The sequence below is a fragment of the Triturus cristatus genome, chromosome 2_2 (assembly GCF_964204655.1).
Source record: "Triturus cristatus chromosome 2_2, aTriCri1.1, whole genome shotgun sequence".
NCBI lineage: Eukaryota > Metazoa > Chordata > Amphibia > Caudata > Salamandridae > Triturus > Triturus cristatus.
The window spans coordinates 706,612,166-706,628,950 of record NC_140582.1 but is presented as its reverse complement, the minus strand read 5'-3'; the positions used below and the strand labels follow the sequence as shown (position 1 = coordinate 706,628,950).

The 16,785-nt window shown below is 46.2% G+C and overlaps 1 protein-coding gene across 1 annotated transcript in view; it reads left to right on the top strand.

Moving 5' to 3' along the window:
- The window catches only part of LOC146862667 (uncharacterized), a 457,539-nt gene that overhangs the window by 207,842 nt on the left and 232,912 nt on the right, over window positions 1–16,785 (top strand). The window contains exon 14 of the mRNA XM_085641888.1: window positions 8,996–9,109. Within this exon, the coding sequence (XP_085498014.1) occupies window positions 8,996–9,109 (114 nt within the window). The remainder of the gene's footprint in view (window positions 1–8,995; window positions 9,110–16,785) is intronic.

Below are 16,785 nucleotides of genomic sequence, written 5' to 3'. Positions count from 1 at the left end.
GCACTACCCTAAACCCTGAAACACCAGCCCCAGCACGACCCCCTACACTGCCCCAACACCACTGCACTGCCCTAAACCCTGACACACCAGCCCCAACACGACCCCCTACACTGCCCAAACACCACTGCACTGCCCTAAACCCTGAAACACCCGACCCAGCAAGACCCCCTACACTGCCCGAACACCACTGCACTGCCCTTAACCCTGAAAAACTACCCCCAGAAAGACCCTCTACACTGCTCGAACACCACTGCCCTAAACCCTGAAACGCCAGCCCCAGAACGACCCCCTACACTGCCTGAACACCATTGCACTGCCCTAAACCCTGAAACACCAGCCCCAGCATGACCCCCTACACTGCCCAAACACCACTGCACTGTCGTAAACCCTGAAACACCAGCCCCAGCAAGACCCCCTACACTGCCCGAACACCACTGCACTGCCCTAAATCCTAAAACATCAGACCCAGCACAACCCCCTACACTGCCTGAACACCACTGCCCTAAACCCTGAAACACCACCCCCAGCACGACACCCTACACTACCCAAACACCACTGCACTGCCCTAAACCCTAAAACACCACCCCCAGCACGACCCCCTACATTACCCAAATACCACTGCTCTGCCCTAAAACACCACCCCAGCACGACCCCCTACACTACCCAAACACCACTGCACTGCCCTAAACCCTAAAACACTACCACAGCACGACCCCCTACACTACCCAAACACCACTGCACTGCCCTAAACCCCAAAACACTACCCCCAGCAAGACCCCCTACACTACACAAACACCACTGCACAGCCCAAAACCCTAAAACACTACCCCCAGCACGACCCCCTACACTACACAATCACCACTGCACTACCCTAAACCCTAAATCTACCCCAAGAATGACCCCCTATACTACACAAACACCACTGCACTACCCTATACCCTAAAACACTATCCTCAGCACGACCCCTACACTACCCAAACACCACTGCACTACCCTAAACCCTGGAAAAGTAACCAGAACCCCATGCCCAATCCCCCTTACCTCTCACTCCTCGTGGTTCCTCTCTCCTCAAGGTTCCTGCTTCATGTCGTCTCTGAGGGGCGGTGCACGTCGTTGTGAGGAAACGGAACAGCCTCTGTTTCCTTACAACAACGTGGATCGTCTACATTTTTTTAGAACTCATGGTCATTTACCATACATACCTTTACAACAAAAGGCATGCGTGGTAAATGACCATGCGTTCTAAAAAAATGCGTAGTAATGCCTTCGTGATGTACAACGCATGCGTGGTAATGCATGCGTTGTGATGGTATCGCAAAGCAAAAAAGGTTGTTGTAACGGCTATTTACCAATCAAAGCTGGCCCCTGTTCTTCAGTGAGTCATTTATTTGATAAATTAGGAGGAAGGAATGTGTTTTTTTACCAAAAAGTACATTCCCGGCTGTTGTATTGTGAAAGTGTCCGCGTGGCCTGGTTTCACTTCCAGTGAGAGAATGGAAGAGTCTGTTTGGATCTAAAGGGGTTCTGCTGTTGGACGGGGCCGGCGTGACACATCATCAGAAAACACAGCTAATGGAAAGCGTTGTCCCCGAAGTGTGGAGCAGTGTCATGAGAGGTCAACGAGTGTGTGTCCCACCTTAGTATGACAGTACCGCGTGACCCATGTGCCGCCTCGAGTGTACGGAAGGCAGAAGCGGCATCCATCACAGGTCCTCCTGATGACCGTTGTAGCACTAATTCTACATTTTGGAACTAGGGAATTTTAACCTTGTTGTTCCTACCAGATACAAAGAGAAGATCCTGTGTTATTCAGTGCCCTTGTTACCTTTTCTGTGGGTAGTGGTGCTTGTCACTTCGCTGCCCCGCTGGTGCACACGACTGGGCTCCCCAGCTCGTGTGCTATCTGCAGGGCCTCTGCCCTTGGATCACTGGCTTCGGTTTCTGGAGTGCCAACATAAACAGTTGCACCCAAAGGACTAGCCTGAACACTTAGGTGAGTATCCCCTGCACCAGCATTCCACGGAGATTCTTTCCTACCTCTTCCACGTCGATGACAATGTCATAATAGCACTGCTCCGCTCGCGACACTGTATGACGTCATAAGAGCCATAAGAGGACCTCGTCGGCGTGCTGACGTCAGTTCCACCCATTGTTTCCATGCCACCGAGGTAAACAGGTGAACCGACACATTTTCACATGTATACCTACTATACAAAATATTTATTACCTACTGGCAGTTGCCAGTAGGTAGTTATAGTTAGGACCTATTATCCATAGGAAATTCGTAACATTCTTTTTCCAATAACTTTAGCACCGGATGACGAATCTTCAAAACTGGTGGGGCGCTCCGGTCCGCTCCTATCCTGAAAGTTTGGGGGTGATTCGTCAAGCGGGGGCCGAGAAAATAGGGGGGCCCAAAACGCGTTTTCTCCATGTTATTTCCCATAGGAGGTTTTGGAACAGGCTACAGCCCGAACTGCTGAACGGAATTACACCAAATTTTCCAAAAAGGTAGCCATTGGTTCAGAAAGAGACCTTTTTTTAAATGGTGTAAATCCGTTCAGTAGTTCCTGAGAAATTCAAAAAATAGAGGTCAAAAAATCTAAATTCCCATAGGAAACTTTAGACACAGTTATACCAAAAACTGCTGAATGGAATTACACCAAATTTGGCAAAAAGGTACTGCTTGGCTCAGAAAGCAACCTTTTTAAAAATGGTGTAAATCTGTTAAGTAGCTTTTGAGAAATAAAAAAATAAAGATAGTGATATCTATGGCTGCCGTGGATCCGCACACCCTCCTGATCACGAGCTTTATGCTAATTGGCTGTCAACACTCCAAACCAGGAAGTGTTGGCAGCCATCTTGTGCCTCGGTAGAACCGAGGCACAAGAAAACAGAGAAACAAATGCGCAAAACAGGAAAATGGGGCAGGGTAGTAACACCCTGACCCCCTAGGTCTGCTCAGGGGGTCCCAGAAGGACCCCAGGGCCAGAAAAAGCATTTTAAAAAAAAAATGCGGGATGCGCGGAGGATGCACGAATCCGGCCGCTTCATGTTAATAAAGCCCCCGGGTGGACCAGGTCCCGGGGGCAGTTGAAAAAAAAGTGTGGCGGTCCCCGGGGCAAATTTTTTAATATGTGGGGGGCCACCCCCGAGGATTTCATTAATTGTAAGCGGGGGCACACGGCCCCCTGCAGCCCCCGGGACCGCCACCCCTGGGGCTTTTTAAAAAAAAATTAACCTGTGTGGGGGGCTCGAGCCCCCCCACATGACCCGGGGAACGCCACCTCCCTGGGGCACTAATTATTCAAAATAGGGGCTTTGCATTAAGTGGGAGGGGGGACGCGCGGCCCCCTCCTGGAGCCAATGATGGCCCTGGGGACCGCCACCCCCCAGGGCCGGCTCCTGCAGTGTCCTGGGGTGCCCACCCCGGGACACTGATGTCAATGACCATGTCATGAGTTATGTAATATGTGATGTCATCAGCAGTGCATTGCGGGGGGCACGAGTTATAGTTAGCTGAACTAACTATAACAGGGGAATTTCACGGGTTTTGTACGAGTGCAATGTCCAACTAACTATAACTTTCCCTAAAACCTATGTTTTTTCAGTGAATTTCTAAGGTTTTTTAAATGCTAATTTTTAACTATAACGTGCCTGAAACCTATGTTTTTTTCAGTGGATTTCAAAGGTTTTTTAAATGCTAATTTCTAACTATAACGTGCCTGAAACCTATGGTTTTTTCAGTGAAAATGTATAGACCGCCACTCTATCACAAGGATGATGTCATCAGTGATGTCATGAGTGATGCCACTGACCATGTCATGAGTGATGTAATATGTGACGTCATGAGCAGTGGATTGTGGGCGCACGAGTTATAGTTATCTGAACTAACTATAACGGGGGAATTTCATTGGTTTTTTACGAGTGAAATGTCCACCTAACTATAACCTGTGTGAAACCTATGGTTTTTTAAGTGAATTTGCAAGGTTTTTTAAATGCTAATTCCTAACTATAACGTGTGTGAAACCTATGGTTTTTAAAGTGAATTTTTAAGTTTTTTTAAATGCTAAGTTATGTATTTATTAATATATATATATTTTTTTAAGGTTTTTCACCGTGCGCGCACGGTGCGCGCACAGTGCGCATCGCGCACCGTGTGCGTGCTTTGGGCGCACGGTGCGCATCGCGCACCGTACGCGCGCGTTGGAATTGAACTAGGCCTCGTTTTCTGTGTCAGGAGACTCTGAGTGCGTGAGTGGAACTCCGATTAACGAATATATTAAATACCGGTTCTCTCCGCCGGTCTTGCGCCACCCCTCAATGATTGAGGACGCTACAGGAGAAACTTGGACTGATATATATATATATATGTAGATATATATATATATATATATATATATAAATTAATATGCTTTTATTTTCACAGTAATAGATTTTAATTATTTAAAAAATTAATATATTATTAGATAAATTGTGTTAATTATGTTACACTATATACATTTATATAAACACAGACACATGTGTATAAATGTTTGTGTTTGTATATAGTTATATATTTATATAGAGTATTAAATATTAGTACACTCTATTTCATTTATATTATATCTAATTTATGTAATAAAATATTTAACATTTACTACTTTAAACTCTATATTTAAAACTCGATATCTATCCACGATATTAGTGTCAACAATATTTTATTTCCAATATTTTTGTACTTACCATTGTAAGTATAGGGACACAATATTTTGGAAAACGATATTTTTGACACAATATTTGTGTCAAACAGTATTGTTTACCTAAATATATTGTGTCAGTGAGCCAAAGAGAAGGTTCTATATACAGGGTAGTCTGCACAAGAGCATATGACCCATATAAGATCTTAGATAAAGCAAAGGATTCCCTCTCTTCACGTAACTGGCTTAGAAAGGGGTCCTTTATCCAGGTGAGATTCACTTTCATGATAACTATAAGGATTGCGAAAGAGAGAGGGTTGCTCTAATTTAAGTAATCAATTCCTAACATAGAAAATTCACTGTATATGGGAAACCTGATCCAATCTTGAACAATCCTTTAAAAACGTCCCATTAAGTACCAGCTCCAGCTTGAGGCAGATGTAAAGCCATAGAATGGGTCAACGTTATCTCGGGTCGGGGGGTACCTAGTGGGGGGAGGGGGTCCTGGAAGGAGGAGGGGGGAAGTAGAGCATAGGAAGGCCAATAAGACCCCAGTTTGATGTGTGGAATCCCAATGCAGTACCTGATCTAGTGCATATCAAAAAATGTAGCCGCTTACCAAATATCACAATCCGTCCCCCCCCCCCCGAGATCCAAGCATCCCGTCCATACCACAACAGTCAGACAGCCGTTGATGTGTGTGGGCCTGTGTCCTCTCCTAGGTTTTCAGAGTTAGCCGAATTTGCTTGGGAAGATGGCTCAGGGGCATGATGTGTATCCCATGCACTCACAATGTCTGCCCAGGGCTCCGCAAGCGGTTTACGCCGCTTTGTGATTTTATCTTCCTTTATCAAAGCTTTGTCCTCTGCTCTGGCCCAGCAGGAACGTCGTCTTCCCACTTGACCACTAAGGGAGTCTGCTTCGTCTTCCACCTAAGTACTATTCTCCTTTTGGCCAGAAAGAAAGCCAGGTCTACAAATCTATGACTTTTGGGTTTGGGTCTCGGGTAAAGGCCTAGAAGACATCTGGCGCAGGCCCGTTCATCACCCCCATATACCACGTTCAGTCTGTGCGGAGTAAGGTATGGTCTGTGGAGCATATTGAACTGTATAAGTTTGAAAGCCGCATTTCTGGATACCTTTTTTGGACCGCCCAGAACTTTCTTCCATTCTTTCTCCGTCAACAGCCTGGTCAGTGTACCTTCCCACCTCTCTTGTAGGTGGGACAGTGATCGAGGTGTCATTTCCATTATTGCTAGGTACAGCCATTTCACCAGGTGCCCCGCCGAACCCAGTGTCACCAGGGCCTGTAGGGTCGCATGGGTGTCCGGTTCTTTCACCGCTGTTCCCAAAAGGTCTGTCAATGCTCCTCATATCTTGTGGTAATTTAAAAACTGCCCTGGTGGTAGTTCATGGTATTCCAGGAATTCGTCCATGGGAAGTAATTCACCATACCGATAACAATAACCCACTATCTGCACTCCCACGTCTTCCCAGCCCTGTAGCTGTTGCTGCATAAGTGGAGGACCCAAAGTGCACTTACCTGACCTGAAGCCATACTGGACATCAGATACCACACCTTGGTCTTTAGCCCAAGTACCTTTGATTTCAGAATCTATCAGCGAGATTGGATGATAACATCAAGGATCGTCTCTCGAGCTGCCCTTTTAATGAACAAGGACAATAACTAATTTGGACCATGTACTGGGGAGACTATGCTTGAAAGCCACGTTAAAATAAATAACTAAAATTGGTGCCCACAGAGGTACGTTGAACTTAAATAATTCTATCTGAATCCCATTGGGACCCAGTGCCTTGTTGCTAGGGAGAGCAAGGATTGTGTCACTTACTTCTTCCCAAGCAAAAGAAAGAAAAGAGTAATTCACATGTGTCAATACTGAATGGGACTCAGTGAGTCCAACAGTAGAGATAGATCTGTCATAGATGGCTTAAAAGTGTTTAACCCACATATCAGCTGTGTTGTGTTGCGATAGTGGGCTTCCCAAGTCAGAATTGAATAATGGGTGGTTCACAATCTGCCCAAACTTTAGCACTAGATCTAGAGGCAAAGGCAGTAATAAGATCCTGCCAAGACTCCTGTTTCAGGGTGCGCTTCCTGCTCTGTAAGGTGGCTTTATACAAAGTTCTAAGAGAAGCTAGTATACATCTGTACCTAGGCTTTTCCTTGAAAGCTGTCAGTAGGTCACCATGAGCCCTGGTGCAGGAATGGTTGACTGTATACAAACCACAGTATCCACGGGTCTGATTGGACAACCTACTGATATGATGTGTGATACAAGCTTAAAAAGAACCCTGCGACCCATACACCTCTTTACAAGCAATAAAGAACTAACTTTAAATAGGACGGATTCCCATCACTCACCATTGGTGACATGCTTCATCATCTGGGTCTCCTCCTAGTAACACACTAGTGTCACTAAGGGCTGCAACCCTTTCAAAAGGAAAGGGGAGCTGACGGATGTTTTTATTCTGTTCAGAGTTTAGCGATATGGACTGCGTGTCTGGCCAGAAAATTCTGGACTGACAACACATGCTCAGTCTCAGGGTGCAGACCCTGAACTGAAAGGCCATTCTCCAGGGGTCCACCGTGAGACAGCAGAAGAAAAATAGGGAGGAGGGTGTCTATCACCTGTGGGTGCAGCTGCCACACTCTGTGAAAGAGGCAAGAGAAACTGCACGAGCAAGAGGGAGACTCCTTCCCATTCCCATGACTGGAAGTGAGATCTCCCCAAAGACCCAGATTGGAGCCTCCGCCTGGCAGTGGACAGCCAGCGTCTGGATCCGGACATTGATTGCTGTCAGTGGCCACTATTGGTATCTTGCCTTATGGGGAGAGCTGGTCCTCACCTGGGGTAAGAAATCTGACATCTTCTTATCCCTAGTGGTGCTATTCACCATCTTAAAATACATCTGTGGTTTAACTATGGTTAGTCTTAACACTGGTGAGGTCCACGGAGGAGAAGGGTTCCTCATGGACAAGGTTAGTGGTTCAGAAAGATGTTGTCAGAAGAGTACAGATTGGTTTTGAGGGGCATAAAACAGAGAATTGCCATTGCAGAGGGGGAAAATTGTCCACATTCTATTGCCTTAGCAGGGAAGCCTACCATGGTGTGATTAGCCTACCCTGGCTCTTGGCTGGAGGTGGCCTCAGTAGGAAATCTACCTTTTCTCTGTAGTCCCTGCTGGATTATATGTATAGTTTTGCTGGCTTTATAATTCCATAGACTTTACCCCTGCTAACTAACTACCTGTGCTCCCCTTTTAACATGGTTCAATTGGCAAACTCGTAATCGGTATATTTAACTTGCCTATAAGTTCTTAGTATATGATACAAAACATACCCCAGGCATTGTAATTAACTGCCAGTATTGGACTGCAGCATCTATTGTGCCAGACAGTGCAAACAGGGCTTCAGACCTAAGCTGGGTAGCTTGACAAAAACAGTGTAAGAACTGCAATTCGACAATTCAAACTAGACCTTTTAGACAGGTCAAAACCTCCCTTTTAAATATTAACAAGTCACCCCTATGTAGGTCTTTTAGCCCACAAGACAGGGTACATGGTATTTAAAAGTAGGACATGTAGAAATGTAATGTTAAAATGTCCATATAGCGACTAGCACCAAAAAGTGATTTTTCACTGTGGTAGGCCTACCTGTCCTATGTAGAAAACCAGAGCACAAATTAAAAACCTAATATTGTATCTCAGGAATGGGACTAGCTAGACAAATAATTATACAACTATTTTTATTAGCTAAGTCAATATTGAAGTCAGAATCTTGACAAATATTAAGGAAAAGTAACTTTTCAAAAGTCATCTTTTCCTTGCCTGAAGTTACTGGAGGATGATTTGTAGCTTCTCCCAGCCAGACTTTAGCATTTAAATAATTGTGGAAAAAGGTGTGAAATACACCCCAGGAACAAATAATAGGCTTAAATGTATAGACGTTTGAACACCTGATATAAATCATAATATATGCTTTTCTCCACTATGTGTCCATTGCTAAAATTCATTCAATATCTAATTGAATGTCCTTAGCTTCTTTACACTTCCTTGTCTAGTTTACAGTAAATAGTTACTTTGCCATCTAGCTTTCTAAAATGTGTCTTATGCTTTGCAAATCTTTATTGTGTAATCATAATTCTTGATATTCCTATCATGTGCCAATACCTGTGCCATGAAAATCAACTGCACAAAGGTCGGAAAAATGTTTGTCTGTATAAAGTGCTAAGAATATGTTAGAGAACTAGGGTACTCCATCTAAGTGCCTGTGCTCCTGTCTTTTTCATACCCTAGAATGGCCAGCTCACAGAAATTTCCTGAAGTGCCTGATGCTCGAAGGAGGAAGCAAGTGTTCAGATTTCAATGCGAAGAAGAGATTTTGGAGCATGCCCAGCACTGCCATACACTGTGAGTGGGGCAATGAATTTAGACAGAATATTAACTTGGTGTAATATATTATGATGATGGTTATGATTATTTTAAGTTTGTGACTTGATATCAAAGGAGCTTGGGCACTTCAAAAGTCCACAGGCTCGCATGCACCCCATCTCCTGGGGCCCGGCACCATGTTTAAGGAGGGGAGGGGCAAGCAGCTCCCCTCCCTAGACCAATTTTGGCTCGAGGATCCCATCACATTGGGCTCTGCACCATGTTGAAGGTGGAGGGGGACATGCGGCCCCCCTCCCCAAGCAGATTTTGGCCCCAGGGACCCCATCCCCCATGGCCCAGCAGTATGTTCAAAGAAGTGGGGGCATACAGCCCTCCTCCCCGGGCCAATATCAGCTCCAGAGACCCCATCCCCCAGGGCCCAGCAGCATTTTAAAGGGGGGTCACGCCGCCCCCCTCCCAGGAACAAGTTTAGCCTCAGAGACCCCATCCTCTGAGCTCCAGGTCAATAAGGGTGGGTGCCCTAGTGTCCCCCAAGGTCACCCACCACACTGTTGTTGGGGGCTGCGAGGGGCCCCAAGTCTCCTGCGGGCCCAGCTGGCTTCCTGCATCCAGCGGGAGTAGGGAATGGCTTCCGCCCTCAGGGAGCAGCTAATAATGCTTCTTCCTGCAGGCGGGTGTCATTTTAGGTCTGTGTCCTGCCAGCATCACTGCAGGAAGGGAAACAGATCTAAAGTCAGCGCCCAGCAAGCAGGAGCTTCTTTTAAAGTCTCGCCCGCTGGAAGCTGACATGGTGTTTGCCTACTCCTATGGGCAGGGTAACCGCTATGTCCTGGGGTTGGGCACCCCGGGACATAGCAGGTGAGCCAGTCCAGGTGGTAGGCTCACTGGGACTTCTTGAGGCTAGGGAGGGAGGCCACGCAGTCTCCCTTTCCATAGAAACTATACTCTGCCCCAAGGTTGGGCTCCCCGGGCATCTTGAGGCACAAGGAGGGGTGCTACATGTTACCCCTCCCCATAAATAATAAGATAAGCCCCTGGAGTGGGATCCCTGGGGCCTCTAACGGCTTAATGAGTGGGGCTACACTCCCCCTCCCTATAAAAATTGTTTTTGGCCCAATGGGTGGGCTCTCGGGGGCCTCTGGAGGCTCGGCGAGGGGGCCACACAGCCCCCCTCCCAATTATAAACACAGCCATGGGGGTAGGTTCCCCGGGGCTTACAATAAATAAATGTGGACCACATGCCATTTTGTTTTTCAGTCCCGCCTAGGTAGTTCCTAAGTCACCGAGTCCTGTAATAACTGCCAGCAACATTTTTCTTATGTTGCTGACAGCCAATCAGTGTGCTCACTTTCGCAGGAGTCTGACTCCCACGGGAGCGCAATGGGAAATAAAGATCCCTGGGACAATCAGAACTCTCTATTTTTCAAGTAGCATTCCTGCGATAGTCTGTGAGACTCTCACAAGCCCAACGGTACAAATTTCTATTGAGCTGATTCACAGAACTAATCTGAAACAAAATCCTAAACTTACTACTTATGGTATTCACAGAATGCACTTACGACTTCTAACTTTACGTCCACACTTGGGCCGGAATTTCCACATCCAGAGCGGGTGTGTGAATGCCTGCATGGATGAGTGAGTCAGTGGCCATATGGGTTAGTGAGTGCATAAGTCAGGGGCTATATAGGTGACTGAGTGTGTGTATGGCTGTGTTGGTGAGTGAATGAAGGTGTCAGTGGTATATGGATAATTGGATATGTGAAAGGCAGTATAGGTGAGTTTTGGAGCATATGAGGGACTCTATTTGTGAGTGAGGGATTCTATTAGTGGCTGTATTGGTGAGTGTGTGCTTGTGTGGTTGACTGTATAGGTGAGTGAGTATGTGTTAGTATCTATATTTATAAGTGAGTGTGTCCGTGTATACTTATATAGGTGAGTAAATGGCTGCATGATTAGCTCTATGAGTGACTAACAGTGTGTGAGTGGCTGTCTGGGTGGATGAGTGGATATGTCTGTGGCTGTATTAGTGAGTGAGTTTGTGTATGAGTGGCTGTATGGGTATCTGAGTGGATTTGTGTGTAGACCTATGAATCAGTGAGTGAGTGTGTAAGTACTGGTATGGGTGTGTCAATGGTTTTGAGAATGGTAGTGTGGAAGTTGTAGTGTGTGTATGTAAGGTTATATGGGGTACGAGTGGGTACGTCTGGGATTCTGTGGATGATGTCATCAGTGATGTAATTTGAGATGTCATCAGTGATGTCGGTGACCATGTCATGAATGATGTAATATGTGAGGTCATAAGCAGTGCATTGCGGGTGCGCAAGTTATAATTAGCTCAGCTAGTTATAACTGCTGAGTTTTCACTGGCTTTGTACGAGTGAAACCTGAGTCTAACTTAATGTCTCTATAAACTTTATTTTTATAAATTTTTAAGGTTTTTTAAATTTCTAATTTCTAACTATAACGTCCATTTAGCCTATGATTTTCTTATTGAATTTTTAAGGTTTTAAAGTTGTATTTTCTATCTAAAATGGCTCTGTAACTTGTATTTTAATATCCTTGTATTTTCTTCAGTGGAATAATAAGCGTAGTTTATTTTTTATATTTGTGACGATGTTGCGATACTTGCGGTGACGTTGCAAAAGGTGCATGTTTTTGAAGAAGTCTTAAACATATATATAGACAGATTTTTCTTAATAGCAGAACCTAGTTGCTTAGTAATACAGAGTTTATATTTGAGTTTGTGTGTCAATAGTCGTGAAGTGCGCATGTGTTTTTTAAGACTCGGGGACACATACTTACACATATTTTAATTAATATTTGACACAAGTTGTTTATTGATATACTCTTTAAACTGGAGGCTCTGAATACAGCAGTGTCACCCATCGACTCTAGGCTGGGGGTATTCCATATTGAGCTAATGCCACAAACATAAAGTCCCTAGGGTGTCAAAGGCTTGTCGGATATCTAGGGATAGACAGCCAGCAAATGGGTAATGTCCCCGAACATTCGAAACAAACAATGGACATTCAGAAAAGTATTGCGCCAAGGAACAAAACCACACTGGTCCATCTGTAACAGCCATGGGAGCAACCGGCGCGCTAGGACCTTATTTAGAATTTTGCGTTCTGTGTTGAATAATGATAGAAGACTGTACGAGGACAGCTCTGTGGGTGATTTACCAGGTTTTAGCAGTAAAGTTACTAACACTTGTTTGTTAGAATGGGGGGAAGCAAACCATCCTTTAGGGAGGCATTGTGCTGTTTTTCTAGCTGTGGTACCAGTCGTGTAACATATGTGGAATAGAATTCAACCGGAATCCCATCTGAGCCCAGTGTTTTATTCCGAGCGAGTTCTTTGGCGGCCCCATGTATTTTTCCAATTGTAATGGGAGTGCTAAGGGCCTCCCGATCATCCATGAGCACCCTGGGTAATGTTGCCTGGTGCAAAAATGAGGCTATATTAGCAGAGTCAGGAGGTGGCAGGGCAGTGTGTTAGATAGTGTAGAATTTTCCCAATTTTGTGTTAACCTCCAGTTGTGTCATTAATGGGCCCTTGTTTGGTGTATTTATCGATAAGAATAGGTGTGGATGACGGGTATGGCTGTATTAAACGAGCTAAGAGTGTACCTGACTTGTCAGCTTCAGTATGCATTCTCTGCAGATATGACCTGTAGTAAATTACTTGGGGGCATTCTAGGAGTTCATTGTATGTAATTCTGGCATTCTGTAATTTAGTTGCGGATTTGACATTCTCGCCCACTGCTTATTCTAGTTGTCCCAAACTGTTCTCTTGTTGTGTGAGCTCCAAAATGACTTCTCTCCTAGCTCCCACCACAGGGTTAATAGATGTTCCTCGTATCACCACCTTGAAGGCCTCCCACTCCACCAGTGGAGAAGAGGCTGTACTGGAGTTTTTGTAAAAGTACGTATCAATGGTAGTTACAAGTGTCTCTCTAACCACCACATCCTCTAAAAGCAGTGGTTGCAGGCGGCAGGTGGGGATCAGGGCTGGCACCCATCCCCATGATAATGTTATTTCTAGTGGATTAAGATCATATATTGTTTCCCCTAAGTATGCGGCAAGTGTAATGCTATTTGAAGGTGGGAAGGGCAGAGGAATATGCTCTATATTACGGCTGCACCATACATCCAAGAGGCTCCAACCTTCTACCCACTGCCGCAATGCTTTAGCCTGTTGCACTGAACCAGTAGCACGCAAGAAGGGGTGTGAGCGATCCAAAGTTGTATCTAGGACTGCATTGAAATCCCCACCCAAAGCTCATCAGTATGGAGTCCAATCCACCAGCACCGAAGACAAATGGGACAGGAAGATATCTTGTTCATATAGGCACCCAAGCACAATCTGTGCACCATCCAACGTTCCCCTTAGCAGCACTTAGCGTCCCTGTGTATTGATCCTGGTATCTAAAACCACAAGTGGGACACCAGCCCAGAGCCATATCGCAGCTCCTTGTGCAAAAGCGGAGTAGCAGATATGGAATAGTTGACCCCTCCATTTCTTACCTAGCTTCTGGGCTTCAGAAGCGGTAAGGTGGGTTTCTTGTAAGAAGGTAATCTGTGCATGTCATCTGTGCAAATGTGCCAATATCCTATGTCATTTATGCACAGAGCCCATGCTCGCACATTCCAAGTGATAATATTACAAGCACTCATTGAAAAAAAAGATTAATGAATGTTTTCACAACACATTGCCCCCAGCATATAAGTTAGCTCACTGTGTCAAACAATTAAATACATTCCCCTTATACTTGGTCCAGCGATGTTCTGTCATTCAACCAAACTGTGAAAAAAAATAACATTTTAACCATCGAACCCATGTGCCTTCACTTACGGGCCAAGCGGTTCCAAACCTATTAGGTATTCTGTAACTACGCAGTGGGATCATGTCAATTGTTATGGATCATCCAGACCGGGACCCCCAATATTGTATACAAATAAAAAACATATTATGGACAAGAATGATGAAAAACAGAGAATCATTCAATGCATACCTCACATATCATCATACTATAATCTGTGTGTGGCCCCGAACAATCTTGTAAACATGCGCCGCCAAACCATTACCTGCAGACTAGGACACTTGTCCTTGTATAGTACTCACAACTGTCAACCCAGCAGATCATTTGCCATCTGCAGGGTACTCAAAGGGAACAAAACCATGCTGCCAGTGGAGTCCAAGCCTGAGACACTGCCCTGTGATGAGCTAGAACTGGTGGGCACTTTGGTGGCTCACAGAGTGGTCGTCAAACGAATCACCGCCAGTTGGCCCTCCAGAGCCTACTGTGGTCATCCCTGAAATGTCTCGGGTGGTCGCACCCCAATGCTGCCGTCAAGGAGATCGTTGGGCCTTAGGTGGCGAGGGAATCTGGGAAATGCTGCTCCAGCCAATCAATCAATCAATCAATCAAATCATTTGTAAAGCGCACTACTTACCCGTGAGGGTTTCAAGGCGCTGAGGGGGACGTGAGGGGGGGTGCTGCTGCTACTGGTCGAAGAGCCTGGTCTTGAGTCATCTTCTGAAGGTCAGCAGGTCTTCGGTTTGTCGTAGGTTGAGGGGGAGGGTGTTCCAGGTCTTGGCGGCGCGGTGGGAGAAGGACCAGGAGCTTGAAGGAGATTCTTCTGTCGACGGGGAGCCAGTGCAGGTTCCTCAGGTGGGGGGGTGATGTGGTCACAGCACGGGAAGTCGAGGATTAAGCGTGCAGATGCGTTCTGGATTCTTTGCAGTCTGTTGATGAGCTTGGACGAGGCTCCGGCGAGAGCCACTCCCATGCTGTTCCTGGAGTATAAAAAGAAAGGTTCGCTGATCATGAATGACCTTGATTTTGGCTGGGAACAGCAGTGCAGACGTGAGACCAGCTGTGCACAAGTGCCGTTTCACTTCTTGAAAGGAGGAACGTCTACGCTGGACTGCTAAGGTATAGTCCAGAAACCAAGAGATCCTTGTATTTTCCATGATGATGGGGGATTTTTCACAAGCAGCTCGCAGTAGTGTGTCCCAGTCCTTGAAGTTAAGAATCCTGGCCACAATTGCGTCTTGGGGGTGCTCCCGGTACAGGTTTTCCTTGTAGGGACACGGTGTGCTCTCTCAACTGTAAACTGATCGGACAAGCCTGTCAGGGTCCCTACGGTCTGGAGCCAGTCCTGTATATACTGAGTGGGGTGGGGACCCTCTGGGCCTTCAGGTACGCCCACAATCCAGACATTATTTCTTCAGGCCCTCCCTTTCGCATCTTCCGGCCATTCTTGGAACTGATCTACCTGTAGGCATAGCTGGGCAATTTGCCCAATGTGTTCTGCTTTGCATGGTGACAGAGTGAAGAGTGTCATCTCATTTGTTTTGACCCTATCAGCCAACTTGGGTTGGTTGTCCTTAAGGAAGCTGTTGTCTTTTGTGATAACCCTAATGTGTTGTTCAATGGCCACACAGAAGTCATGTATTTTACTCGAGAATAACATCTAATTTATCCATGGAAGGTGCTGCAATGGTGGGAGGTATACAGTCTTCTGTTTTCCTTTTCTGTACACGACTCAATCGACTGCACCCCAATACAGTATACTGCGGGCCAAACTATGTTTGCTGAGGAATGCAACGCCTGCTATGGATTGGGCCCCTGGGCTCTTGGTTATATGCATGCCACAGCCATGACTTGGGGCGTCCTGGATGCAAATGGCAGAGGTTCTCTTAATGAAGGTAAGGCCTAGCTTGTTGGCTCGCAGCAAGCTCCACCCACTTAATACTCCATGTCAGTGCTCTCTATATTTTAAGAGTGCTTCGTCAAGGCCCCCGGCTGGCCCGTGCTTCCAATCGTTTCAGGGCAATCAGTGAGGCGAGTGCCACAGTGAATTGCTGGACCGCATGGCCTGTCACGCCAATACTGTAACCCCTTTAAACGACCCCAGCATCTATCACCACTGGCCCCGGGTTTCAATATTCTCCCCCCTCTCACCTTTTGCAACGCTGTTTTGATTGAAGCTGGGAAGGCCCGACCCCCGCAGGTGCAGCGGTTTGGCACCCGGGCCAGAGACTGCGTCTGGTCTGGTGTGGGCTGTGCTACTAGACGCAACCATGCCTCGCACAGCTGGGGAGCCCCTGCCGTGGAGACACCCAGCCTCCTACCCCATCCACAGGCCAAAGGTACACGCTGCCCTGGCCGCCATCTTCACTTTGCATCGGGGGACGGCCAAAATGGGTGTTACAGGCCATTCGCAGTGCATTGATCACAGGCACATGTTTACTGGCTTTTTTGGGTCATCTAGTGGTGAATTCGGAGCCCAATGCTGCTTCCAGGGAGCTTATTTAATTGGATTATGGGGCCTGGGTCTGGGAGCCTCTGAGCTATGCATCCACCATCTTGGGCAGTTGGCCACACACCCCCATCCATATTCTCTGCAAAGTCTCCAGGCTACCTACATTGCCTGTTATAGTGAATGCAGAAAAAAAGCATTCTAATCATATTTGTTACATAAAACTGAAAACCTTTTCCATAGTGCAGAAAATTATATACTGGCATTTAGATCCTCTAGTTGGTGTATTTAAGTAAGTTTGTCACAAATGTAGAGCAGAAGAGAAGCCTCGCCCCTCAAACAATAGAGGATGCTGCCATCACTTGGTAGTCAACCCTGCTGCTCCTACTTCTACAATTCTTATTGGAAATTCCACCCCAAAAATGC